The sequence below is a fragment of the Callithrix jacchus genome, chromosome 21 (assembly GCF_049354715.1).
Source record: "Callithrix jacchus isolate 240 chromosome 21, calJac240_pri, whole genome shotgun sequence".
Lineage (NCBI taxonomy): Eukaryota > Metazoa > Chordata > Mammalia > Primates > Cebidae > Callithrix > Callithrix jacchus.
In genome coordinates, this window is record NC_133522.1 from 43,778,010 (window position 1) to 43,805,979 (window position 27,970).

The 27,970-nt window shown below is 42.5% G+C and overlaps 1 protein-coding gene across 1 annotated transcript in view; it reads right to left on the reverse strand.

Annotated features, from left to right (window-relative positions):
• KCNJ6 (potassium inwardly rectifying channel subfamily J member 6) overlaps nucleotides 1–27,970 on the reverse strand; it is a 307,645-nt gene that overhangs the window by 225,309 nt on the left and 54,366 nt on the right. The window contains exon 2 of the mRNA XM_002761414.6: nucleotides 4,828–4,879. Within this exon, the coding sequence (XP_002761460.2) occupies nucleotides 4,828–4,852 (25 nt within the window). The 5' untranslated portion in view covers nucleotides 4,853–4,879. The remainder of the gene's footprint in view (nucleotides 1–4,827; nucleotides 4,880–27,970) is intronic.

Here is a 27,970-nt window from a genome sequence, read left to right on the forward strand (position 1 = left end):
TGTCAGGGCAGGGTCTGCTAAGCTGTGTCACATCTGATGATGGCATGGTTTGGGTCACTGTATGCCTGTTTATAGACAACATTGGAAGCCTCAACTAGAGTCAGGCTTTCAGTTTCATTTCAGTCAGCGGGTGGAGTGGTAAAGTGCTGGTTACCAGTGGGCAAGCCTAGAGTCACCCTAAACTAACCCTAACCCTAATCCTAACCTAACCCTAACCCTAACCCTAACCCTAACCCTAACCCTAACAACCTTAACCCTAACCCTAACCCTAACCCTAACCCTAACCCTAACCCTAACAACCTTAACCCTAACCCTAACCCTAACCCTAACCCTAACCCTAACCCTAACCCTAACCCTAACCCTAACCCTTACCCTCCAGCGTCAGCTTTCTGGTTGCCCCATTTGGAACACGGCTTCTGGTAGTCTAAATATGAACATATTCATTGTGAAGATGCAAACAGAGATTAACATTTCAAAAAATAGTGTTAAAAATTTGCCAGCCTTTGGAAACTTGAAAGTTCCTGGGCTGTGAACTAGCACACGTAGTTTGCTAATGTTTAGATCCAATGGAACCTCTCTCTGTTATAAGCTCTCCTGGCTAGGCACGGTGGCTTCCATAACCCCGGCACTTTGGGAGGCTGAGCGGGGCAGATCAGGAGGTCAGGAAATTGAGACCAGCCTGGCTAACATGGTGAAACGCTGTCTCTACTAAAAATATCAAAAACAGCCAGGTGTGGTGGTGCACACCTGTATCCCAGCTACTTGGGAGGCTGAGGCAGGAGACTCACTTGAACCTGGGAGGCGGAGGTTACAGCGAGCTGAGATTGTGCCACTGCACTCCAGCCTGGGCAACAGAACGAGATTCCATCTTAAAAAAAAAAAGCTTTTCCTCCCTCCTCCTCTCCCTCTTTGCCTACCTGTCTTGTTTTTGCTCCTTGTAACTCTGTCTCAGTCCCCGTTAACACCCCCTTCTCCTGAGCTTTCCTCATGTACCATACCTATCTTTTCTCTATATTTCTTTTGTGTTTTTGTTGTTTCTCTAGCTCTTCTTCCACATTTACTTTTCTTCCTTTCTGCATTTTTTGCCTTATCCTTATCATGGCCATCCTCCTTTCAACAATGTGACCTAAAATATTTTAAAGTATTATTTTTTATTTATTAAAGTTGCTTTCATTTTGTTCACAGCAAAGTCCTCATAAAAATAAATCTGCTTTTAATCAAACATTTAACATTTATTAATGTTAATCAAACATTTAAAATCTATCTCTTGCTTGCCCTTAAAAAATGAGGGACGTTGACTTTTTGGAGGTGGCTGATGAATGGCACATAGCGGAAAGAAATGCACCTCCTCCCTGCTCTAGAAGAAGACATTCCTTTCCCATTACAGTCTTTGCTTCGCATTGATGCGGCCAGCCATTTGCTAGCATGTGGACACCTAGGGTGATGGGAGGAGAATCTCTATCCAGTTCTAGTTTGACACAGAGATGTTCTAGTAACCAGATGGTTTTTGCTTGGCAGTTTAACAAGCAAAGTGTTTATTAGCTCTGGAAACCCATTCGGATCACTGTGTTTTGGGTATTCACGGTTCTGTCTGTGTTTTTTCTTTTTCCAGAGTGTGGCCATGGCTTATGTTCCCATCAATTTTATTGTGTGGTAATTATATGTTAATTCTTTGCTCAGCTTACTGATGGAATCTCCTTACCTAATTATGCATTTCATTGTAGATTTCTATGTAAAATAAGTGTGTGGTATATTTAATTAGTCACGAGTTTAATTTAAATGAAATGTCTGATATGTTGGCCACATGATTAGCATTTCATAGCATCTAAAGAAATTGCCCCACATCTTCTATATTTTCTAATGTGCTGGATCTTTGTAAGGACCAATAAACTGGTACACTGGACGTGAATCTAAGGTCTGTTCTCGACTTTTAAATTTCCTTATGCATTGAAAACATCTATGTGATCTTTTTCATAACAACAGAGCACATTGGAAGAATGACTATTCTCCGTCATCTACCCAAGGTTTTAGAATTCAACTTTGATATAATTCTTTTAAGACGGTTGATTCACAGATCAAAATCATTAGAAATATTGTCCAGGCAAACCTGAAACTTAAAACCAATAAATCAATTGGTAGTCAGGTGAAGAGCTCTTATTTAAATGTATCTGGAAACCGATGTAGAAGGAAAAATTAAAATACCTTCATCAGAAATATTAATCAGTTCAGTACCCTTACAATTCAGTTAGGTGAGTTAAAAAATAATATTCACTGAACTAGATTATCAATTTCTAAAAGAAGCCTTGAGAAAGCTGTTAGCATCATAACTCACGAGCAACAGCATCTGATTTAATCCACCCAGACACCTGAGACTCAGATCATGGACAACGATGCTTAGGTTCTAAGCCACTGATCCTCCTGTCCTTCAGATAACCTGTGGTCATTTGTTTCGGTGAATTTGGACTTAGAGATTAGATTGAAATCTTCTCGTGTGCTGTGGATTATGAATTTGTTGATAAGGTCCATGTTCTACTCCATATTTGAACAATACAGGCTGGTCCATTTTGTGATGGCACTGGCCACACTCTTTCATTCCAGGTGTGAGAAGAGGACATCTCATCATTTTCGGATGCTTTCACTTACAGAGAACCAGCGACGTGGTTTGGCTGTGTGTCCCCATGCAAATCTCATGTTGAATCCCCAATGTTGGAGGTGGGGCCTGGTGAGAGACGATTCAATTGTCAGGGTGGATTCCCCCTCAGTGCTGCTCTGGTGATAGGGAGTGAGTGCTCCAGAGATCTGGTTGTTTAAAAGTGTGTGGCACCTGCCCTCTCTCTTCCTTTGTTCTGGCCATGAGACATGCCTGTTCCCTAGTTGCCCTCCACCATGGTTATAAGTGTCCTGGTGCCCCCCCCAGAAGCTGATTAGATGCCAGCACCATGCTTCTTGTACAGCCTGTGAACTGTGGAGCTAATGAAACCGCTTTTCTTTATCAATTACCCAGTCTCACTTATTTCTTTAGAGCAGTGCAAGAATAGACTAACATAGCCAGTTTGGGGTTCCTCAAACCAAGGCGTCAATTCTTTTAACGTTTTCAGTTTGCAAGACTACAGGTGGAAAAAAGAGCTGAGAGCAGGGCAGGAGATGGTACAGAAATAAGAGCAGGGGAGAGGGGTGTCAGTTCTGAGGGTTTTTTTTTAAAATTTACTCAGTCCTTTTTGAATTATCAAAGTAAATTGGCATGTGTTTAAGACTTTTATAAAATGACACAGAGGTTTGGGGTCAGGAATGAAAGGAAATCAATGTAAACAACTTTTTAATGCCGTATTTTCTGGGATGAGTGAATATTTTAAAATAAAAGTTCGCTTACTATGCTACAGATTATAGTCTCATGATTTGAGGAGGAAGGTGCATAGTTAAACATGGGCAACATTCGTGGTTAATTTTTGCAGACCAGATTTCCTAAGGTGTTCATGGAGAAGTGTTGGTGAGCCTCCCTTGTAACTTTACATGTGAAATCTATCACCAGGAGAAATTTCTGTTTTTCTTTTTCTTTTTTTTTTTTGAGACGGAGTTTCGCTCTTGTTACCCAGGCTGGAGCGCAATGGCGTGATCTCAGCTCACTGCAACCTCCGCCTCCTGGGATCAGGCAATTCTCCTGCCTCAGCCTCCTGAGCAGCTGGGATTACAGGCACGTGCCACCATGCCCAGCTAAGTTTTTGTATTTTTAGTAGAGACGGGGTTTCACCAAGTTGACCAGGATGGTCTCGATCTCTTGACCTCGTGATCTACCCGCCTCGGCCTCTCAAAGTGCTGGGATTACAGGCTTGAGCCACCGTGCCCGGCCTAAATTTCTGTTTTTCAAAAGGAAAAAATATGCCTTCATGGTTTGTTTCGTATTCACATAGTCTCTAATATTTAGACCTCGACATAGACAACTGCACTTCTCATTTGCAGGAAGCTTCGAATTCCACGTCCCTTTTTTTTGTTTGTTTGATTTTTCGAGACTAGGTCTCGATCGGTGGGCTAGGCTAGAGTGCAGTGATGTGATCTCGGCTCACTGCAACCTCCACCTCCCGGGTTTGAGTGATTCTCCTGCCTCAGCCTCCCAAATAGCTAGGATTAAAGGTGTGAGCCACTAAGCCCAGCTAATTTTTGTATTTTTAATAGAGACAGGGTTTTACCATGCTAGCTAAGCTGATCTCGAACTCCTGACCTGACGTGATCCACCTGCTTTGGCCTCCCAAAGTTCTGGGCTTACAGGCATGAGCCACTGTGCCTGGCCCCCTTTCCTCTTAAAATGCTTTGTGTATCCTGTTGATTTAGAGCACTGTAACACTATGATCAAAATCTAAATCATTACCAGGTACTATTGGCACTGCAAGCACTCTATTTTTTAATAGTTCTGTCTGGAATTTCTGAACGACAACTGAAAGGTTTAACAATGATTTATCATTCTCTCCTCTCTTTAGATCATCCAGCCCATGGAATAGATGCCCAGAAAAAACTTCAGCTGACTTTGACTAAACCTTCTAAAAGGTTGAAATTATTATGGGTCCCAATCCCCAATGCAGTGTTACAAATAAATCTATTTTTATTCTTCAGCTCCATACTGTGGGTAACAGCTTCAGCACAGAACTCAACCTCAAGCAAGACGAATTCCGAATAACGCATAAAGTAACATCAACATGGTGCAGTATGTGTGAAACAGATCCAGAAGAGCGAAAGAGAAGGACACATCAGCTCATCACACGGACGTCTTCTTTGTGCGATTTTGCATTTTCCCATTCAAAAACAAGAATAAATAATAAATTTGAAGCTACTCACTCATGGATTCTGTCAGCTTGGCCATTGTTGCTGTTTCTTCTTTGTGCTTTTCCTGTAGGTGAGAAGAAAAGACAATTATCTATAAAACATGTCTTAGATAAGAATTGATCTAATTGTCATTTCCAACTCTATCGCTCTTCCTTCTTTTTCCTAGGTCAGTATTTGGTTTCCAAGAATCAAAAGGATAAAAAAAACCACATTACATTTATATTATCAGTCAGTCACAGAAAACAGATTTTGAGGGCATTAAAAAGCTTCCCATTGCTCTTGGAAATGAGCATCTGTCACACTCATCTTGGATATATTTAATTGGTGACGCAGGACCAGTTTCAAAACCCCTTTGACACTGGATTTTTGACATCCACATGCCAAATCTTTTTCCTCTGTTTTCCTCCATTGAAGCTTTCTTGGTATTTTTGGAGCTGATATTTTTGTAGTCATTTGGTTTCTTCTTTCCAAAAAAACTAAATAGATTTTATACATCTTTCTTTGTCTTACTTTTTGGGTTCCTGGAGCCTTTTAAAAGTCACAAGTTTTGATGGTTTATAACCTTATTGATTTTGGGCTGAACACATTTAACTGGGATATAAGTTATAACCCACTGAGTTTGGGAGCCAGAATAATACATACAGAAATGGAATCTGTCCTAATTAAAAAATAGCTTTGGAGCTATTAAGAATACTGGTCATCTCTACTGAAAAGTTCTCTTTAATTTCTTCACAGTTCTTTGGGTTTAATTTCTTTTTGTTGCTAACATATGTAGTAACTGAAACATTGGCCACCATTATTATACTTTTTTTGCAGCCTTGTTTTTCTGTGAAACTAAAATATGTTCATTATATAAAAACTGCAGAAAAAATTAAAAATGATAAATCTAATGTCATTCCGAGGAAATCATGGTTCCATTTTGGTGACTGCTTTCTAGGCCTATTTCTTTACCTGTGCATATTTACAGATATGGGAATAGGATCCTATTTTCATAGAGATAAGTATCTTTACTACACACCTTTTGTATCGAAGCAACGTTTTCACTCAACATCATATCACGCATTCTTCTATGTCAATAATGGTAGAATACGTCATCTTTTTAAAATGATTGCATAGTATTCATCAGGGTTATATCATCATTTCTTTTATCACATCCTATTTAATTTACTTATAATTTTTTACTACTTCAAAAAACACTGGGATGAGCATCTTGGAACTCATATAGTTGTGTGCTTGGCCTGTGCAAGTTATTTTATGAGGATAAATCCTGAGGTGAGGCATGGCTTGGTCAGAAAGTCTAAACATTAAAACTTCTGACATAGAGTGCTCAGTTGTCCCCCACAGAGGTTGTACTTGACAGTATACAAAATTGTTCAGTTCCTTGCATTCTTGCCAACTTGCCAGTGGCACTAGCATTTTTGCTCCCTAATCTTTGTGAAATCAACAGGCAGAACACATTATCTTGTTATTTTATACTGTTGTCTTTCTTTTTCTGACCTTTCGTGTATGGATGACTGTAGTATTCTTTCCCATGTCGTCGTTATGAGGTTTGCTCATGGTTTCATGTTGCTGTGTTTCAGCCCCTCTGCCATGAACATTTTAGTGCTTAGAAGGCCAGGGTGGTATTTACTTCTCCCCCTGTCCCTGGTACAATGCTGAGCGCAGTATAACGGTTTGGCTAACAATTGAATTGATGTGTCACAGCTTGGGTGTTGTAGTGTGGTTAGCAAGGTCATTATTCATCCTCCTTGTGACACTAGTCTCACACTGGAAGGGTATGCTTTGACTGAATGGCAACAAACACCTTCGCACCTGGCAAGTGTTCTTGATTTCCACGGCCCTGTATTCATGACAACGAAATCAGGACACCACCTCTTACTTAAACTAATAATTGCCCTGGAGAACAGAAGGAGCTAAAGAGCTGTAATCTACCAACCTCCTTGCTGTGGCATTTGGCCTGTGATATTTAGCCCACCACTTGGGTTATATCAACATGCAGAGAAACAGCATGGCACAGGCCAGTAGAGAGGCTAAGTGTCATGTCACAGAGCTGAATAAGACAGGCAGAGAGGAGCCTCTCACACAATGCTGGTTCATGTGAGTGTGCACGGCGGCTGCTCACCAGTCGACCCCAGCAGGTTGTGACAATTCAGGCATAAAAGCTGTTCCATGTCAGAGACCCAGTGAAGCTGGTCCTAGAGCTTGTTCTGTCCCTGTGTGTCCCGTCGCTGACTCTCAGCTTCCCCTCATAGCCCAGATCTGCTGTGTCAATCCCTCCAGCTGTACGGGCTCTCTTTGTGTCCCGGCTCTCCTCATGTCCTGGTCTGTGACTTGACTTCCCCATTTTCTGGCTCCATGCTCCATCAGTCCCCATGCTAGATCACAGACCTCTTCAGCTTGACCCTCTTCTGATGGCACCAGCAGTGAGACCCCCCCTTCCCAACACCAAACCACAGGTGTCCAGATTCCAGGCATCATATTCTTAACAAGCCCTGCTTAGTGTGTCTGTTTTCTTGCGTGTGTGTGTGACCACTTTATCTCTTGTGACCTAAGGACCCTGCTACATTCTGGGTCCCAGTCCTGCCAGTGGGTGGTCCTTGCAGCTACTTTTGTTCAGATGGGCTGGATAGCTTAGTTCTGGAGAAGTCAAATACCGCCTGGACCAGCAATTTCCTTTTCCCTGTAGTTAAATGGAATCCTCTGACATTAAGTGGGGAGAGGCTCCTAAAATCCTAAATACAGCTCTCCCAGACTGACTCATCTATATCATAACTTATGGTGGAAATCATGGCATATGGTTTGGTGTTAGTAGTTTAGTTATTCTATTGGATGTCTCTAAACTCCTTCTGTCCTTCCTCATTATCAGAAAGTTGATGTTTGCAGTTACACGACATGTATATCCAATAAAGCATTTACATTTCATTCTTGGTCCCAAGCAAATTCTCCTTATTCTGAAGCCAAGAGTTTCCTTCACAGCAAATTTCCTGGTTGTTGGATTTACATTACTGGGAAGAAATTTAGAATTATAGCATATTAGAATTGGAAGTGATTCTTTTAGAGATTGTCGAGTCCAATGCCATAGAGATGCAGTTGAGGAAACGGAAGCCCAGGGAAGGGTGTGACATGCCGGGAAAGGATTTAGATGGAGCCAATCTCTTCCCCTTATCCACAACCTCTGCTCTCCCAGAAATCTCAAGGCCCATCAAACATAAGCCCATTTAGCCAAGATCCCTCACACAACAGTCCCTGTGCTGTGTTGACATTTCCTAGATCTGCCATTTCTATGTTCTTTGAGTATTGTCATCCACAACAATGTCCCTAATTTCCAGGAATGGCTGGCAGTGCCCAGATTGGCAGATTTCGTCCTGACCTCTCCACAGAAACCCTGCTCACCACCTCTTCTTTCTTCCTCGGCCCCTGATATTTTGCATATTTTAAAGTTGGTCTTCCCTCCCTGCACTCTACTTAGGGGACTATTAACATTGCCTCCACCTGCTTCAAGCCTCACCTGCAACCCTGAAGGTTTATCATGAAATAGTCCTGATCTAAAACACAAACCTGACGTGGCTACTCCCTGCTTGAAATCCACCAGTGCTCCTTTAGCAAGTGAGCATGCAGTCCTTGTCTTCAGCCGGGGCCCTGGACCGATGGTTCTTTCTTCTCCACTCACACCTCAGGTCTAGCTCCCTGCAATCCACAACCACTTTCTAGCTCCCGGCCTTGGCAAGGACTCTTCCCTTTGCCTACACACTCCAAATTCCACTTCATTCGTGTCCTCTCCAAATTCATCCCTAAAAACTCCACTGGATACCACCCAGTCTCTGCTGCTTGCCCCGCTCTTTCTGACCATTTTCCTGAGTTTTATCTTTAGGTTTGTTTATGCACAAATGCATCCATGTGTCACACTGCATAATTTGTAATGGCATCAAGGAACTTTGGAAGCTTTGGAAAATTCCAAAGCCCCATCTCAGTAGTCGCATCTGGTGGTTTCTGCCAGCCCAACGGTCATAGCTGGGAGGCAGTGTGTGGTAGACCAGAAGCCCGGACCACTAACCCTCCCTAGGAACCTGGACAAGTTGTTTTACTTTTTGGGCTCCTGTTTCCTGGTCTGCTCATTTCAGAAGTGATCTGCCACTTGCTGTTTTCTGCCCTGTCTCCCATGCCTTACGCCTGTGGAAGTCAGCCACGTGAAGAGGATGCCCGAACATGCTTTAGACTGTTACACCACAGACAGACTGTGACTATTGGTGGTGTTTGAAGGTGAAAAAGATATGTTTGCTTCAAGAAGTTGTATTAAAAATCTTTCCCTGGGGGAGCCAAGGGTTTTATATCAGATGTCATCATCTCACGTTCTTTTAAAATGAAAAGAAAATCAGAAATGCAGGAATCATACTTGTTGGGAGAGAAGACCTTACTTTGTCCTGAAAAATGTTTTGTTCTTGCCTTACTGTGCTTATCCCACTTGGATGTTCTTAGAGAGAGTGGGGAGGAGAGAAAGAGAGCCCCTGGGAGGGGGCAGGGGCTGGGGAGAGAGAAAGAGCACATGTATTAGCGTTTGGAAGCCTGGGTCTAGGGAGGTGTTTGTCCTGGCTTTACCACTTCTTATCTACTTAGTAACTAATCTCGCAAGCTCTAATCTTCCCTTCTGTAAAGTGGGGATAGGTGGAATTTGCACTGCCTGACTCGCAGGACTGTTAGAGGAACAAATCAGACAACGTATATAAATACACTCAAGTGTGATGTCCATGCCTGGGTCTGTAATCATTACTCCCTTTGGCTTCTGTGTGGGGGCCCAGAGTTAGAACCTGTTCTTGCTATTTGAGGACAAATATTGACCTCTAGCATTTGTGCCCAAAATAACAGTAATTTTCCCTGAAGTTAGCAAGACCCTCGGCTGCCAGCCTCTCAGGGGACTACTCATCAAGAGTGTCCACAGCTGGTCACTATGCAACCCCACCTGCATTTCCACACTCCTACTGCAGATACAAGGGCTCCAGAACCTGGGTGCACTGCTTGGAAGAGCTATGCTGTTTTGCTCTAGGAGGCACTCCACCTGAAGTTGTATTCTTGTACATTTAGTGGAAGGCATTCACAGACAAGTTGAATGTTTGGGGGGATCATAATGATATGTTTGAGCAAAACATGTCTACAGATGCTGAAAAAAACGTTAAGTGTCTTGTTAAAATCGTGTCAAACTCTTCGGGTGGAGTATTGACTTTCAGGGGCTATGGGTATTCCATTTTCTGTCTGAACTTCATTCCCTCCATCACACCTGGGGAAGTAAATAAAGGCTCAGCAATTTGCTTGGGGTGTGTGTGTGTGTGTGTGTGTGCAATTTATACTCACACATCTGTTTCAGATAAAGAGAGTATGGCTTTCTACTGAGACCATGCCAGCTATATACTTCTCTCTGATGGTCTAAAATGAGAGAGGTGCTTTTAATGAGGGCAATTAGAACAGTCTGACTGCAGCTCAGAGCTAAGGAGGAGACACTGTGTGTGTGTGTGAGTGTGTGTGTGTGTGTGTATAAGGGAGAGAGGAGGATGGGGAAGAGGAGACTGATTCATGAATGCAGAGCTTCTAGAGAGGGTAGAAAGGGTTTTTTCCTGCTGCATGGGGCTCCCTCAGATGGAGGACAGGAGCTGGCAGAGCCCAGCAAGGTCTGCTGTTTCGGCAGTACTGCCTTGCTTTCTGATACCCACAAGCAGGCTTTAAAGGATGAGGGGGAAACTCATCATGGTTGATATATTTCAAACTGGTTATATTTGCATCTCAGATATTTTTATCTCTCTAAAATGTGTGCTTGTATTCATCAGAAAACTGTGATTTTTTTTCCAAAATACAACCATTTAAAGAAACATTTATGCAAAGCAGGAAACGATAAAGACATTTTATGAACTTAGTATCCTCCAAGGGTTCTCACCTCTGGTTAAACCAGGAGCCCTCAAATCCCCACCCTGTTTTTCATGTTTTCTACAAATGCACCATCCTCGGCCCCTCCTCACCTTCCCCCTCCTCTTCCCTGACATGGGGCGACAGCAGGTCACCTGAGGACTGATTTAAATGGAAAATGCCACATCCTCAGATAGCCAAGCAAAGAGTGTTCTCTTAGCACGGCCTCATTTCTATTGCCTTGAGTGGCTGCTCAAAAATATAGGCCACAGCATTTAAGAATCACTAATTAGCTTTTTGCCCAATGAAAAACAAATGGAAATGAGTAGCCAGTATGCAAGTGTGGTTTGGGGCAATATAAATATAAAATACATTAAAATACAACAATATGAAGATACATCAAAATAGTAACCCCTAATGTTTACTTCCCATTTACGATAGCCTGTCACTGCATTACAACGTTAGAAGTCTGTGAAATAGGTACTGTCATCTCTACTTTGGGAAGGTGGAGAAAATGAGGCACAGAGAGGTTCAGCAGATCGCTGCAGATCACATGGCTGATAAGGAGTAGAGTTGAGCATCAAGCCCAAGAAGTCTTCCTTTAGACCTGCATCCTGCGCCATGGTGCCACCTGCATCCCTAAGAACTGGGAGAAGTCCTAGAAACGAAGGCCATTAGCACTGAAGGCAGCAGTGAGAGTCCAGGTCTAAGATCCTTCTTCAATCAACCAGTGCTGAAAAATGTATTATTGAGGTGCACAAGATGAACACTAGATAAAACGGCATATCCAGGTAAAGCTGGCTTGACACCTGCCTTCAGAGAGCTTCCAGTTTGGTCAAGAAGGCAAGAGGTATAGAGAAATAGCTGCAATACGTGATATGAAGGGGAAAACACCAGAAAAGTTCTACAGGACATTGATGGAAAGAGGAATGGAGGGAGCAAAGAGAAAGGGGTGGGGGAGAAGAGAGAGAGAGAGAGAGAGAGAGAGAGAGAGAGAGAGAGAGAGAGAGAGAGAGAGAAGAGAGAAGTGAGGGGGAGAAAGAGAATAGAGACAGAGAATGAGACTGGATAGAACGTAGTTCTACTTCACAGAACCAGGGCATGCTTCATGGAGGAAATAACTTGTGAAGGAGGGTAAGAAGAGTGATGGGAGAGGGGAGGGCAAGGAAGAATATTCCAGGTGGAGAAACGGCATGAGGAAAGGTGTGGAAGCTTGGTGCGTGAGGAGCAGCATGTTGCAGGCGGACTGAGGCTTGGTGTGAGAAGAAGAGCAGGAGGCTGGCACAAAAAAGTGAGAATGTAAAGCCCTGGAGGGGCATGGAGGCCAGGCTGAGCCTCTCAGGGGGATGCTGGGGCTGGAGCTGCCGTGAACAGCAGGAGGAGGAAGGTGCCTGTGTGAGCACTGTGGCAACCCACTCTGGTGAGTCAGGAAGGTAATGGGAGATGTGGAGGCAAAACCCAGTGAGTGTGCTCTCCTGCAAGCCCAGGGACTGGGGGTTGAACAGTTAAGAACTTGCCTATCAGAATGGGGTACAATTTTTTTAAAGTAAAGTTAATTTTCACCACTGATATACTCAGTTAAAGTATCTAAAATATTCTGAAATGGTCATGATTTAATTTGGGATAAAAACATCTGTGGGGTGTGCTTGAAGGAGGAGGTGACATTCTCCCTGGGCAGGCCGTGCGGGTTGCTTTTGGTGAGAAGGCCCTCTTTGTAATAAGGCTCAGAGCCTTAGCCTCACCACACATCCTTTCTAAGCTCCTTATGTACAAGTGTCCCTGCCTGGTTTCTTATGCTCCTATCATTGTGGCCTTGTTGACCAGACCAGGAGGGTCCTAATACACTGAGGTATGAGGATATCTCACAAAGATAAATCAGATTCAAAGTTAAGCTTGTACTAACACTGCCTCAATTCCTTTGGGCTTCAGGGTGAATTTGTAGGTGGCAGGAGAGGGTTTGGAGCATTGCCCTGGGTGCTTTCTTGAAAGCATGTCGAGCACATGAACTTCTAAGAGTGATGGGTAGCAGAGATATGAGTTAGAAAACTGCTGGACCCCATGGCTACCAGTTTCTCCAAACCCAACTCTGTGTGCGTCATCCCTGGCTTGAAATCCTGTGGCACAAGCTTTTGACTTTCGGCATCAATGCCCAGACAATGTTTCATGAATTCCCCCAGGGTAGTTGGTTTCTTGGAATATTGGTGCATCACTCATTTCTCCTTTCCTAGAGCTCCTGGAAATATTGTAAAATATAGGACAAGCATTATCACCAAAGACCTATCAGGAAATTTTCTTTAAAGAAAATATTAAGCGAGACTGAAGGGAGACACTGAGAATGTCCAGGTAACTGGAGCATACACAGCCTATGCCCACAGTAGACAAGCATCTGCAGTCTTTTCCCGGGCAGGTACCTTTGCTTCCAGGATGAACCTACTCTAGGTTTGGTCCATGGCTTCCCAGGACTCAACCACAGTGCTGAATCTTGGAAACAGTCAGGAATTTCCTATTGGTCTCATGACGCTCCATCTATGGTCTCTTTTCTGGTTCAGGATCTCTCTGAGGCTCTTGTCTTGCCTCCAGGGTGATCTTCCAGACATCCTAAGCCTTGCAGTGGCCAATGCCTCTCCCATCTGCCTTTATCCAAGCCACAAGCATTGCCAAACCATCTCTATTTCTAAAAGGAAAAGGAACAGATGCCATATTTGTTCCTTTCTTTCCTCTTTACTTTTCCTGGGTGCCCACACTCCAAGTTCTAGGCAAACTGAGTCTTCCAACGTCCACTCTGAACTCCCAGCTCTCTGCATTCCAGGGCTTGTGTAGACCCTTCCCTTCCAGCCATGGACTCCAACTACCTCTCCAGGCTCATTGCTTATAACTTCTGCACTATGCTCCTGCCTGACGAGCTCCTTCGGTCCCCGAACACATGGCATTGCTTCATCTCTCGGTTCAGGTCTCACTTCCTGTTTGACGTTCTCCCTGGCTACCCCGTTCTCAGTACCGATCCCCTCTGCATCTTACAACTGTGTGTACTGTGGATGTAGGACTTGTCATTCTTGGAGCCATGACTTATAAAATAACAGAGCAAGCCAGAGGAAATTGTCTTGACAACTCCAGGAGCAACTAAAACACTATAAAGGATGAATTCCTCTGTTTCCAAAGAGGATAAAACAAAATACCAGATCGCAACCAAAGGATGCACAGAATGAATGGAATCTCCCTGAACAGCTGTGAGTTTCCTGACATGAGATGCTGACCAGTCATTTGTTCAGAATCTTCCAGAAGGATTTCTGCCTCAGAAAGTAGTGCAATAAAATGATCTGTAAGAGCTCTTCTAAAATGGTTTCGGGGATGCAGGGACACTTCAAGGGAAATAAATTCCTGATTCTTTTTACTTTTCTTCATATGACGTTCTTCCTTTTATTTGATCAGAGGTGGGCGGTAGGGTGCCAGGGCTCAGGTGGGAGTGATGATAGGGGCAGGATGGTAGGCCTGAAGGTGAGACTGGTTAGTTCCTTTCACATATAAGGGATACTTAGAGCAGGGGTCCCAACCCCCAGGCCATGGACCAGTACTGGTCCGTGGCCTGTTAGGAACTGGGCTGCATAGCAGGAGGTGAGCAGTAGGTGAGTACTTCCACCTGAGCTCCACCTCCTGTTAGATCAGTGGGGAAACATTAGATTCTTGTAGGGGTGCGAACCCTATTTGAATCATGCACGTGAGGAATCTAGGTGGTGCACTCCTCATGAGAATCAAATGCCTGATGATATGAGGTGAAACAGTTCCATCCCCAGCCCCTCTTCCTGCCTCTGGTCCATGGAAAAATGGTCTTCCATGAAACTGGTCCCTGGTGCCAAAAAGGTTGGAGATGGCTGATTTAGAAAATAATCACCTGGCCCAGCAGCTTGAACCTGTTTTAAGGAGTCACTCAAGCCCAGTGGTGAGCTTGGTATGGTCACTAGAATGCCTTACACTTGTCTAATGATGCAATGTTGTATTAGGGAGTCCCATGGAAAGGTGCTGTGGTGGACTCTGGTTACCATGGTGCTCAATTATCTCCTGCCTTTTAACTTCTGTCTATAACTTCCATTGACAGGAATGAACCCTAGGGAAGCCTAGGGTTATGACGCTGCTGTGGGACTAATTGCCACAGTTCAAGTTTCAACTTGAGAACTGGCTGGGTTGCACTGAAGAGTAAGGAATTGATCAATCGATTGATTGATTAATTCACTGAATGATGGCTCAGCCTGTGTGACTCTATGAAATTGCACAGCCTTTGGGAGGGCCATGATCAAGTTTTGTGACAGGAGATTTAAGCCTAAACTGCCCAATACTGGCTAACCCATGTTATCCGGTATAAGCCCCCTAGTTAGACAGGGAGCCCAGTGGGTCATGATAATGGCTCCTTCCCAAGCCAGGCCACTCTGGGCACTGTCAGTATCCAGGGAAGTGGTGTGAATTCCTGTTCTCAGAACAGGAGACTATCCCTGCTGAACTCTGACACAGCATCATCGACAGAACAGCAGAGAGCTCCAGTTATTGGAATAACCCCAGGAAGTGAGCTCGTTTCCTATGCATGCAGCAAAGTGTAGGATGCAGAAAGATGTGCTCTTCAACCTCTCATCTGTATCAATAATTATAAAAGAAACTAAGTCAGAGGAATATTTTTTAAAATGTTCCTTTGTGAAATTCCTATGAAATTGCAATGTTATAACCAAATGTGACATTTACTGGAGCTGGAGACTGAGGAAAATTTACAGATAGAAACTAAATTATTTTCTTGTGCTTCTTGTCAGGTTTTCAGCTTAAACTTAAACTTTCAGCTTAAACTTCTGTTTAGAGGAGGGAAGGGAGAGAAGCTGATCCTTTGTTAGGTATCTAGTAACTGATTCTCAGCAACAGAGATCTCTGAGAAGGAAAATGAGGAAGACCACTCTAATCTCTGTTGTCTTTTGTCTTTTCTTTCTTTTTTTCTATTTACATTTAATTTCTTCACTTCAGCTTTGGGAAAGATGATGTGGATGGATTTTTTTTCCTATTTCTCTCACTAAGTACAACTAAGAAGTCCTGGACAATGTATATAAGACAAACTTGAGTTGACTCTGAAAGGTGAATAGAAGCAGGCACACCAGCTAGGGAGCTCAGGATCTCAGGAATAACATAGGAGTGAGTTCTCTGAGATTTTTTTTTCTTTCTTTTTTCCCCTGCATTGTTTATAGCTGGTTGGATACTGGAGATTCCAGCAACTTGGAAATGTCAACAGATGCAGACAAAAACGTCCCAAGCCTGAATTCTTTAGCTAAAGACCTAGGAGAGAGGTAGTCTAAGAAGACAGAAAACTTTTGGACAATAACCGCTATAGCCAAAGACTAAAGAAAAACCAGCAATCCCACTTGGAAAGCAAAGGCTGGGTGGGAAGCTTAGGCTTCCACTCTTTTTGGGCTATAATGCTGCACCCAAATCTGTTGCCAGGCTGATGTCAGTGAGGACAGAGTGGAGATTCTGAATTTTCCTTCTTGCTGAAAGATGAGACTCCCTAGAGACCACATGGGGAGCCTGGCCCTTTATACAGTTCTGGTAATACCCACAGGGGAGTTATTGGAAGAGGGCCAGTTTAGAGTCAGGATATTCACCACCACCCAGCTGTAACAAGGTCACTCCTGCAAAGTGTTGGTGGAGACAACCATGTGGGAGATAGTAAAGAGGTGTCCCCGCCTATGCCAGCCATGATGGTGTTGCTGGAGGCCCAGTGGGGATCCTGAACCTTCAGTGCCATCCAGCAGTAACAAGGATGACACCCTACTATACTAGTGAGCAACAAGGTGGTTCCCCCCTTAACTCACCAGAGTGATGTCAGAGGAGGTCTACTATAAGATTTAAGTAAGACCCAGAATTTTATAACACCGAAAATGTCTAGGTTTCAGTAAAAAATTACCTGTCAAACCAACAGAAAGAACTAAAACCGAAGATAAAAGATGAGTATCAACACTGATACGATCCAGATTTTAGAGTCACATGAGGAGTTTAATGTAACCATCATAAAATTGCTTTAACAAGCAATTACAAAAAAAAAGTCCTAACAAACAAACAGTAAGCCTCAGGAAAAATCAGCAATTACAGAGAAGAAATAGAAAAAAAATTCAGAACGAAAAATTAATATAACTGAAACAAAAAACTCAGTTGACGGACTGAACAGCAGGGTAGAGAAGACAGAGGAAAGAAACAGTGAAGTTGTTGACAGAACAATAGCAATTATATAATCTGGATACTAGAGGGAAAGTAGAATTAGAAAACTTAACAGAGCCTTGGGAACATGTGGGGCTGTAACAAAAGATGCAACATTTATGACATAGAGTGTTAGGAGGAGAAGAAAGAAAAGATGACATGGAAGAAAGTATTCAAGGGAATAATGGCTGCAATTTTTTTCAAATAAAAAAAAAAACCCTACAGATCAAAAAAGCCAAATGAAACCCATGCAAGAAAAATCCAAGGTGATTCACTGAGAGACACATAATAAACTTCTGAAAACTAAAGAATAAGAAAAAAAAATCATGAAATCAGCTAGAGAGAAGTAATATATTATCCATAAGGAAAGGTCAAATGACAGTGGCTTTCTACTCGGGAACTGTGGAGGCCAGAACAACAATTTTCAGCTCAGAATTCTACACCAGGAAAAACATCTTTCATGAATTAAATGACAATCAAGGTACTCAGTCATTTTCAGATGAAAAGAGAACAAAAAGAATTTGTCACCAGCAGACCAACCCTAAAAGAAAAAAAGTTCTCTCAACAAAAAGGAAATGATAAAGGAAGCACTCTTGGCACCTCTTAGAGGTAGAAAAGACTTGGAAAGAGAAAATATATAGACAAACACAGCAGACTTTTCTTGAGTTTTCTAAATTATGCTTGATGGTTGAAACACACATTATAGCATGGTCTAATGTGATTCTTAATATATGTAGAGGAAATATTTAAGAAAACTATATTTTAAATAGAGAAAGGGAAATGAACGTAAAAGGAGTGAAGATTTCTATGTTTCCCTTGAATTGGTAAATATTAACAGTAGTAGTTAAGATATATACATACATATACATATACATATGTGTATATATTACATTGTGTGTAATATATACATATGTACATGCACACACAATGTAATATATACACAATGTAATATATACATTAATACATATACACACAATGTAATATATACATAAATACATATACACACAATGTAATATATACGCACAATGTAATATATAAATATATACATATACACACAATGTAATTCCTAGAACAGCCACTGAAAAAACTAGACAAAGAGACATATTCAAAAACACTACAGCTAAATCAAAGTTGAATTTTAAAAATATCCAAGTTGCCCACAGAATTTCAGAAAAAAACCCCAGATAATCAAAACAAAAAACAAATAGAAAACAAGAAGTTAAATGGCCAACCTAAGCCTTAACATGCTAATAATTATATTCAACATAAATGGTCCAAATAAGTGAATTGAAAAACAGAGATTAGCAGAGTGTATAAAAAGCAACTCCAACTATATACCATTTTACAAAACTCACTCAAATATAATGGTATGGGTAGACTGAAAGTAAAAAGATAGAAAGAGATGTACCATACAAACGTCAATTAAAAAACAGAGTGGGAATATTAGTATACAAATTAGACTTCAGAGCAAAGAAAATATGAGAGATGGAGAAAAAAATACACTATAATAAAGATTCAATCATGGAGAATATTATGTTAAGTGAAGTAAGCCAGGCATAGAATGACAAATATTATATGTTTTCACTCATATGTGAGAGCTAAAAAATTGATCTAATGGAGTCATGAGCAGAATGGTAACCAGAAGCCTGGAAGGGTCAGGAGGGGGATATGAGAGGTTGGTTAATGTGTACAAAAATACAGTTAGATAGAAAGAATAAGCTCTATTGTTTGACAGCATAGAATGACTACAGTTAATGATAGTGTATTTTGTATTTAAAAATAGCTAGAAGACTTGAAGTGTTCCCAACACAAAGGAATGATAAATGTTTGAGGTGATGGATATCCCAATTATCCTGATTTGATCATTATACATTGTATGTTTCAAAATATCACATGTGATGCTCATAAATATGAAGAACTATTAAGTATCAATAAAGTAAAGATTTAATCAATCAAGAATACATAGCAACACTAAATGTGAATGCACCAAACAACGGAGGTGCAAAATATGTGAGAAACTGATGGAACTGAAAGGGAAAAAAAACAAATCCACAAATATAGTCGAAGATGCCAACACCCTTCTCTTAGCAATTGTTAGGATAACCTCAGAGAAAATCAGTAAGGATACAGAGGAACTCAACAACATCATCAACCAACAGGGTCAAATCAATGTTTACAGAATATGCCACACAACCACAGCAGAATACACATTCTTTTCAAATGCACACAGTATATATACCAAGACAGAACTCAAGCGCTGTGGCTCATGCCTGTAATCCCAGCACTTTGGGAGGCCGAGGCAGGTGGATCACGAGGTCAAGATATTGAGACCATCCTGGTCAACATGGTGAAACCCCGTCTCTGCTAAAAATACAAAAAATTAGCTGGGCATGGTGGCGCGTGCCTGTAATCCCAGTTACTCAGGAGGCTGAGGCAGGAGAATTGCCTGAACCCAGGAGGCAGAGGCTGCGGTGAGCTGAGATCACGCCATTGCACTCCAGCATGGGTAACAAGAGCGAAACTCCGTCTCAAAGTAAAAAAAAAAAAGAATTGAAATCCTACTGAGTATGCTCTCTGTTCACAATGAAATCGAACTTTTAAAAAAATCCTATTTTTTGTTTCTTTTTTCCTTTTTCTCTTTTTACTTGTGCCACCCCTGTGCCTACTTCCTTCCATCAGTATAGTATGCCATTACTCTGAATGCTGCAGTGACGGTGCATTTCTTGGGAAGTTTTTGGATTTGTGGCTTTCATGGCTCAGAGTTTTAAAGAAAAGGGAGGAATGGACTTTCCATTCTCTTTAGTTTCTTTATTGGAACACTCTCTCTGATCTTGGAGAATTAGCATGACCCTCACATTTATCTGTTGTGACTGTTCCTGGAACCTTTCTATAGAACACCAGAGGAGAGAGGAAGATGGTTAGATTCTGAGTCTGTGTCATGGAAGATGGGTTTGCATCTTGCGTGCAGTTAAACAGTTTTGTAGCAAAAAGAATTAAACAGAGCAGAAAATATAGCTTTCTTTCTGAAACAAAAAATTCAACAGTAAATTTCCAATTCAGAAGACAGAAGTCAAGAATGACTGCATCTGCTGGAGACCCTCTCTCCCCTGGGGACCAGTCATTGCAGAGTCATGCCTTTTGTTTATACCACCCTTTTAGTACTGCGGAGCCAAAAAACTTAGTCCTGCTCAACCATGGTGAATATTTTTCAAAACCACATATTCCCAATCATGAGATTCTTACTGATGATTCTTCGGTTCCTAATTTTTTAAAATATCTATCTGTAAGAAGGAAAAAAATGACTCTCTCCACTTTTAGCTATAAGGTGGGCTATTGGCCAAGCACGGCTGGGGGCCTCTGTCCCTGACAGGCGGCAGCTGCTCAGGCTCCCTGTCCCAGAGGAAAGCAGAAGGCAAAGGAGAGGGGGTGGAAGCAAGATTCAGGGCACCCAAGGCAAGAATTCGTTCCCAAGGCTTTATCCTCCCTGGGACTGGGTGCTAGGGCAGATGGTGCTTGCATTTTCCATTGCTCAGAAAGCCATGGCCAGAGATGGGAGGGTGGGGAGGGGGAGGGAAAAGGTCCAAACATCATTTCTGGAAGCTCTTCAGATTCTCTGCATTTAAAAATCTCATAATTCTTCTCTTTGAATAACACAGAGCCAATGCCATACAATGTTGTGGCATTTGCTGGGCCATGTTCCCTAGTGAGATGGGAGAAGAATTACTGTGCCTAAGGCAGCAACCAGCTTAAACATTTCCTTTTCATTCTTGTGGCTTAGATATTCCACCAGGAAATCCTGCCGCCATCTTCCTTTCCCTCTCCCTATTCCTTGCTGTTCATTTCTCAGCTCTGTGATTTTGCACGTCTGGCCTTTGTCAGGGCCAGACTCTCTGTTCCTGAATTGTCTCCTGAGAATGTGCCTTGGTTCTGGCCTAGAGAGCATGTCAGGACTGTGGACTAGCTGAATTTCAAGTTAGTGTGGGAAATGTCCTTGTTCTCAGGAGATATATACTCAACTACTTGGGGCAACATGTCCTGATGTCTATAACTAACTCTTAAATGAAGAGAGAGAGAACACAGATAAATAAGGCAAACGTGACAAATGTTCACAACTGGGAGGATCCAGGTAAGGGGTATGCCATGTGTATTACATTATTCTTGTGGCTTTTCTATAGATTTGTTATTTTTCAAAACTAAAAAAAGTTAAAAAAAATCAGTATGGTGTGTGTAAACTGCTTCTCCCAGGTCAGAACAATGGCCTCTGACCTGGGGAAGTTGTATAGTTTGGGCATTGACCTGGCTGGATGTACCAGTTACTTGGTTTCATTTTAGCCTGTGATGCTCGTGCATGGCTCATCAGGCCGTGCTCTGGTAGGAGCAGCATTGAGTGGTATTCCTAATATTTCACATGCATTGCTGTGGCTCTTCTGAGCCATGAGGGGCCGATGCTCCAATGAAGACGAAGTGAATAGAAATCTCTGGGGATAGAAGTAAAGAATATGCATTTCTTTAAACCATTCCTATGGAGATAACTAATTTTAAGATGGTAGGACAAAGACTTCTGTCTCATCTGGAAAACAGCAAAGATATCAATAAACAGTAGGAAATCTTCAATTTTGATGCAACTAGGAAATGTCTACAACCTCAGAACACATATGTAGAGCGAGAGCTCGTGTTACATGCAGCAGAAATTGGGCCAGGATAAAGGTGGTGAGTGAGAAAGGATGCCTAGCCCCAGGAATCTATGGAAGAGCTGGCTGCCATGGCCTTCTCCATCCTGGGGGCATAGTCAAAGCATTACCAATGCTTAGAGCAACAAGATGAAGATGTAATACTGGCTGAGAGTGTTCCTGGACCATGTGTGATTCCACAGAGGGGCTGGAGGAAGCAGAAGGAAAGAATAAAATGCTCAAGACTGCCATTTTGCAAAAGGCAATCTTTTTGTGTGGCTAAGTGGAAAAGAAACTGTGGACAGGGAGCAGCTTTGTGGCTGCCAATCTTTGCTAGCTGTGTGATGTAAGGACTAAACCTCTGACAAAGCCCAGAATTAGAGCTTTACTGTGAGTCCAAGAGACTACTTGCTATGTGCTGTGCTCCCTGGGCCCTTCTCACCACTTCCTTTCACAAATCACTGACCCAGAAAGAAATCCCCTCTTTCATGAGGAGCCAGCAGTTGATCTATCCAAAATAATACAAGAAAAAAAAGACAAACTGGAAGCTGAAAATGACCTAGAAATGTAAGGTGACTAGTAAATGGTAAAGTGTATGTAGAAATAGTGAAGTGAATAGTAAGTGAGTATTAAAATAGAGGCTATATTTATTTGGAAAAAAGAGAAAAGACACTGATGAACATATAATCAGGGACACAGAGTGCAATTTGAGAAGACAGAGCAAAATAAAAAGAAAAAAAATCAAACAAAATGAAGGACATGGAAGACAGAAAAAGATGATTCAACATATACATAATTTGTAATCCTAAGAGAAGAAAATAGAATTAGCAGAAAAGTATTTAGATATATCATTAAGAAATTCAGATTAAGCTCAATTCTTAATATTGATAGAGCATGTTAGGCCCTGGAGGGGAAAGGGGATTCATGGGCACTGATATATATCCTGATATAGTTACTGTACCTCAGAGAAAAAGAAATAATTCCACAGGTATCAAAGCATAAAGGGCACATAGAAAAGGGGAAAAATACAGACTCCTTTAGCCTTCTCTCTAGAAACGTTCAACAAGACAATGAAATAAGATCTAAAGTCTTTAGGAAAATAAAGTGAGACACTACAGTTTCATACCCAGCCATACTGCTGTTCAAGCAAAGAAATGCCTGAGATATCTTACAGAATGTAAACACTCAGGAATGAAATTCCCCATGGGATTTTTTTGAGGATATCATAAAGGTAAACTTCAGCTGCTTAAGAGAAGAACGGAAGAACAGTGATGAAATATTGCAGGGAGTGATGAATCCATTTACACACATATCAAAGGATAAAACAATCATGAAAATGGTGATTGCAGAAAAGAATAAAAATGTGAAAACCATGACAGTGTTAAAATAATAATGGAACTGACAAAATCCAGGTGGAAGAGAGGAAGGCAGCGAAAGAGACCTAAAAACAAGGGGAGTCCAATATGTTTAAAGCTCAAAAATCAAATAAGGGAGCTATTGAAATATTACTTAAGGGAATAAAGCTCAGCACTAGATGAATTAGGAATAACAGTGTAGACAATTAAGATCAGGCAGGGAAGGGGAAAGGAAGAAAGAAACTAGATGAAAATAAAAAATCAAAGAATCTCAATTGAAACACACTTTACCGTAGGGAGACAATAGTTTCTGTCTAAAGAACAGAGATGTAAGTACAGTATATATGATAGAAGAACAAAATTGTCGTTCTACCAAATTTACAAAATTGAAAATTGCAACAAAGCAAAGCAAACAAAGAACACAAAATAAAATATGATAAAGAACAATAAACATATTTGAAAGATCTGAAGCCTTCGTGGAAAATAATTCCAATCAATAAAAGACTAAAATATAGCAATAGGTATTACTAGGGAAAAATCCCAAGATACACTGGTAAGCAAAAAAGCTATTTATAAAAGAGAGTATATGGTAGAGTCCCACTCATGTTTAAGAAAGCATATACATATATTTTAAAATTGTATAAGATGTATAACTAAGGACACATAAATACACATATGTGTGAGCATATGAGTAGGATGTCTCTGGAAGGATATGGAAAACCATAACGGTGCTTGTCTCTGGGATCGGGAACTGCACTGGAGTCTAGGAAGGGTTTTCACTGTCCACAACTTGATACTCTATTTTAACTATGGGCTTATATTATTTTTCAATATATATATCATACTTAAAAAGCTTAAGAAGCTCTGCAGATGACTGCAGCCAGCATGGGGTGTTAAGCAGCCTGGGTTTTTCATTCCAGGGCTCCTGACAGTTGTACTGGGGTAGGGGTAACGTGATGACTGCTATCTCGGTTTCATGTGGGGTTTTGGCAGACCAGCAAAGAGCTTTATTAATTTACTCTGTCTGAAATTTCCTAATTTCAGAAGGTTACAGTCAACCAAAATAAAATAACAAAAACAAGAGCCCAATGACGAAGTTATAAAGTACGGGGGCTTTGGGTCTTCTAAGCTACCACTGATACTTTGTCTTCAAGCCAGAGTGTCTGCATTTCAGCTCCTTTGAATGAACAGAATGGCTTCTTAGCTTCCCCTCTGGATTCTGGCCTCTTTGCCTTTCGGTTCTCCCTCTTTTCCACTTTTGCCCTGCTGGTCCCTTGCACCATGACTCCTGCTGGGCACATCCATGCCTTGGATGCCCAGGGTAACATGGCCCCAAGACACCTACTGTAGGGGGGCAGGTCTCTGGGTGCAATGCCCATTTCCATCTTTGTTCCTGTTCCTCCCCAAGCAGGAGTAATCCCAGACCCACCTGCTGTTCAGTCCTGCATTGATTCCTTTCTCTCCTGAATCCCATTTTATACCCAGATAATATCTCATAATTAAGCCCTTAATTGTTCTCCAATTATCTCATCTGTGATCATCTTTTTCCAACTTGAGTTTAAGTTCCTTCAGGGGGAAGACCATGGGGGTCCCACCATCCTCACAGCTACTAGCTTAACTCAAGCCACCCTCCTTTCTTGCCTGGTCCGGGCAGGTCTCCCTGCTTTTCCTCTTGTGCCTCCTGTGGTCTGTTCCCTACATGGCAGCTGGAGCCATCACTGGCTTTGAAGTAGAAATAAACTGATGTATCTCCCTGGCTTAAAACCCTTTCCAGCACGCTAGTGAAGACCTAAGCTTCAGGCGGCATGCAGTTCCGGCAGGATCTGTCCCGAGGCTCCCTCCGCCCTCATCTCCCAGGCTTCTCCCCATCACTCACACTGCAGTCTTTGACTTCCTTGTCCAGTCCTTCCCTGGGGCCATTGCCCTTGCCAGAAAAGCTCTCCCACTAGCCCCTGGAGTGGCTGTCACTGCCACATTATCCAGGTCATGGTTACAAGGTCATCTCCTCCGAGGCCTTCCTTGACGCCGTAGAAAGCCTAGTTCCCATCTTCACCCCCTTATCACTTCCCAATGTTTTCTCTGCTTAATTTATCTTCACAACGTTTGCCTTCATTATGTGTGTGGGTAGACAGTATGATCTGGGGTTAGACTGTGAGAGTTCAAATCTCAGCTCCACTCCTTCAGCTGTATGACATTGGGAAAGTGCTTACCCGCCTCGTGCCTCATTTTCCTCATCTGTACAATGGGGACAATGTTATACATAGGTTATGAAACTATAGTGAAAATAAAAGGAGGTATTAATAATATGAAAAGCACTTAGAAGGCTGACAGGCAGGAGGTGAGGACCACATAAGTCTTTGTTGTTTTTATAGAACGGGTCTTTACTCATGATTGCCCAACTCCCCACCCTAGACCGTCAACTCCGGTGTATTAGTCAGTTCAGCCTATCATAATAAAGTGCCACTAACTGGCGGGCTTAAAGAACAGGCATTTATTTTCTCAATGCTCTGGAGGCTGGAAGTCCAAGACCAAGGTTTCAACGGGGCCGGTTCCTCTGAGGCCTCTGTCCTTGGCTTGGGGATGGCGCCTTCTCCCTGTGTCCTCACAGGGTTGTTGCTCTGTGCGTGCCTGTGTCCTCATCTTCTCTTCTTATAAGATCACCAGTCAGCTTGGATTAGAGCCCACTCCAGTGACCTCACTTTACCTCAGTCACCCCTTTAAAGACTCTCTCCAAATACAGTCCCCATTCTAAGGTACTGGGGATTAGGACTTCAACAGACAAGTTCTGAGGGCATGCAATTCAGCCCCTAATGTCTGGAGAAGTAGGGTTGCGACCTGCTCAGCTCTGTATCTCAGCAGGCAGAAATGCATTTTCCAGCACACCTCAGTGTCTCAGTGACGGCCCCTTGGAAGGCTGACAGCATTTCCTACAGAGCCAGAACCTCTGCCCATGGCCATGAAACATGGGACGACTACTGGGCGCCGAGCTGAGAAGGTACTCGAGGAATGTCCTGGAGAAGCACCAAAGTGGGGAACACTCTGGGCCTTGGATTATGTTCGTTAAAATTTAAATGACTCCTTCATAGCCCAGTGGCAAGTAGGGGACCACCAGCCTCACTGAGGAGTTGACACCGGGCCCCTGGGTTAGCTGGCGACTGGAAAGGAGAGGAGGGTGTGGGTACCCTGAGCTTCCAGTCGAGTGAGTGGCTCAAGCCCCCTGCAGAGGGGGATGCACACCTCCATTCTAATCAAACAAGCCCATGTCCGTCAAGTTCCTTGGCCTGCTCCTCAAGCCCCAAGTGAGGCTTGGAAAATAGCCCTTCTTGGAACCAGTTCCCAATCTTACATAAGGTACCAGAATCGCCAGTGATTGGACATCTTCCATGAGGTTGTGGAAAAGGGCTGTATTTTCCTTACAATCAGGTGAACCTCACTCTACACAACACCTGAATCCCCCAAACATTGTGTGAATTTTAAGTCCAAGTCTACCTTAAATAGGCAGGGCTGGAGGGGGTCACCGTTTATAGAAAACGTCCAGTGTGCCTGTTTTAGCAAGCAGAGAAGCCTTCTATTTCAACTTTCCTGTTTTGTAAATGTCACCTTTATATACACACGCATGCAGGCATGTATGCACACTGCGGCGTTCAAGTCCGTGAGGACCAAGTGTCTAGCTGTGCTTTAATTCTAAAAGGGGAAGGCTTTGTTGAGTAGCTCAAACTGCAGGGGAAAGTATGATCTGCGTTTAAGCTAATATATCAGGAAAAAGCCTAGACACAGCCTCTGTGGACTTGAGTGATCTTGCTTCTCTCTGGGAAGCCACCTGGTAAATTCGTACTTTGCAACAGCAGCTGCAGAGACAGTGTTTATCCCGTGTAGATGGTCAGAGAAATATGAAGGACTGGGGGTTCTTCTTCTGTTCGTGCTAGCGGTAGGCTGACTTAGTTGAACATATTCTGGGAGTTTTGTAAAAGAGTACAGTGCCTCAGAATTCTGAGCTGCTAAGTGGGCCCCTTCAACAGCCAGGGGAGAGACAGGGCAGACATCTTGACTGATGTGTGACATCATTTGTTGCCAGGATGAAAAAGCAGGGTTGGCTTCAAGATGAAGGGGTCAGACCTACATGAGATAGCCACAGCTGAGGGGTGTTTCTCAAAAGGTAGGACAGAGACTCTTAAAAAGGCTAGGGAGATTCGGACAAGTGAATGGAGAGAGCCAACAGCAGAGACGTGCTCATGAAGAGTACGGACACTTGACATCCACAGCAGAGAAGTACTGGTGAAGAGCAATGCAGTAAGACTGAGGAATGAGGCAAAACGTGTTTTATAGGCTTTTCCTTAAGATTTTGCTTTATTTTGTATCATTTGATTCATCAATATTTTAGGCACGGTAATTCCTGATCTTATTAGGATGTCTGCTTAAACTGAAGCAAGAACAGAAAATGAAATACCGCATGTTCTCACTCATAGGCAGGTGATGAACAAGAACACATGGACACAGGGAGGAGTACTACACACTGGGGTCTACTGGGGGGAATAGGGGAGGGACAGCGGTGGGGGGAGCTGGGGAGGGATAGCATGGGGAGCAATGCCAGATGTGGGTGAAGGGGAGGAAGGCAGCAAATCACACTTGTATACCTATGCAACTATCTTGCATGTTCTGCACATGTACCCTAAAACCTAAAATGCAATAAAAAAAAAAGCATGTCTGCTTAAATGAGTAAATCATGGAGTAATAAAATCTTAGGTTCTTAGTTTTTGAAATTCAGAGACTTTTATGCCTGAGTACTTATTGGGCTATATGCTATACCCTCAGCTCTTAATGTCACTGGGGATAGCACAGGCACAATCTCAGGTTTATTGCAAATCTGTTTAGAGTGAGTACAGAGAGACGTGAAAGGGCTGCGTCTGTTTATTACTGAGTTCTTGAGAGTTTATTCTTCAGGAAATACATGTGGTGCCAGGCATTTATATATAATGACTTGGATGAATTCTGCTTTATTCACAGTGTGTGGCTGAC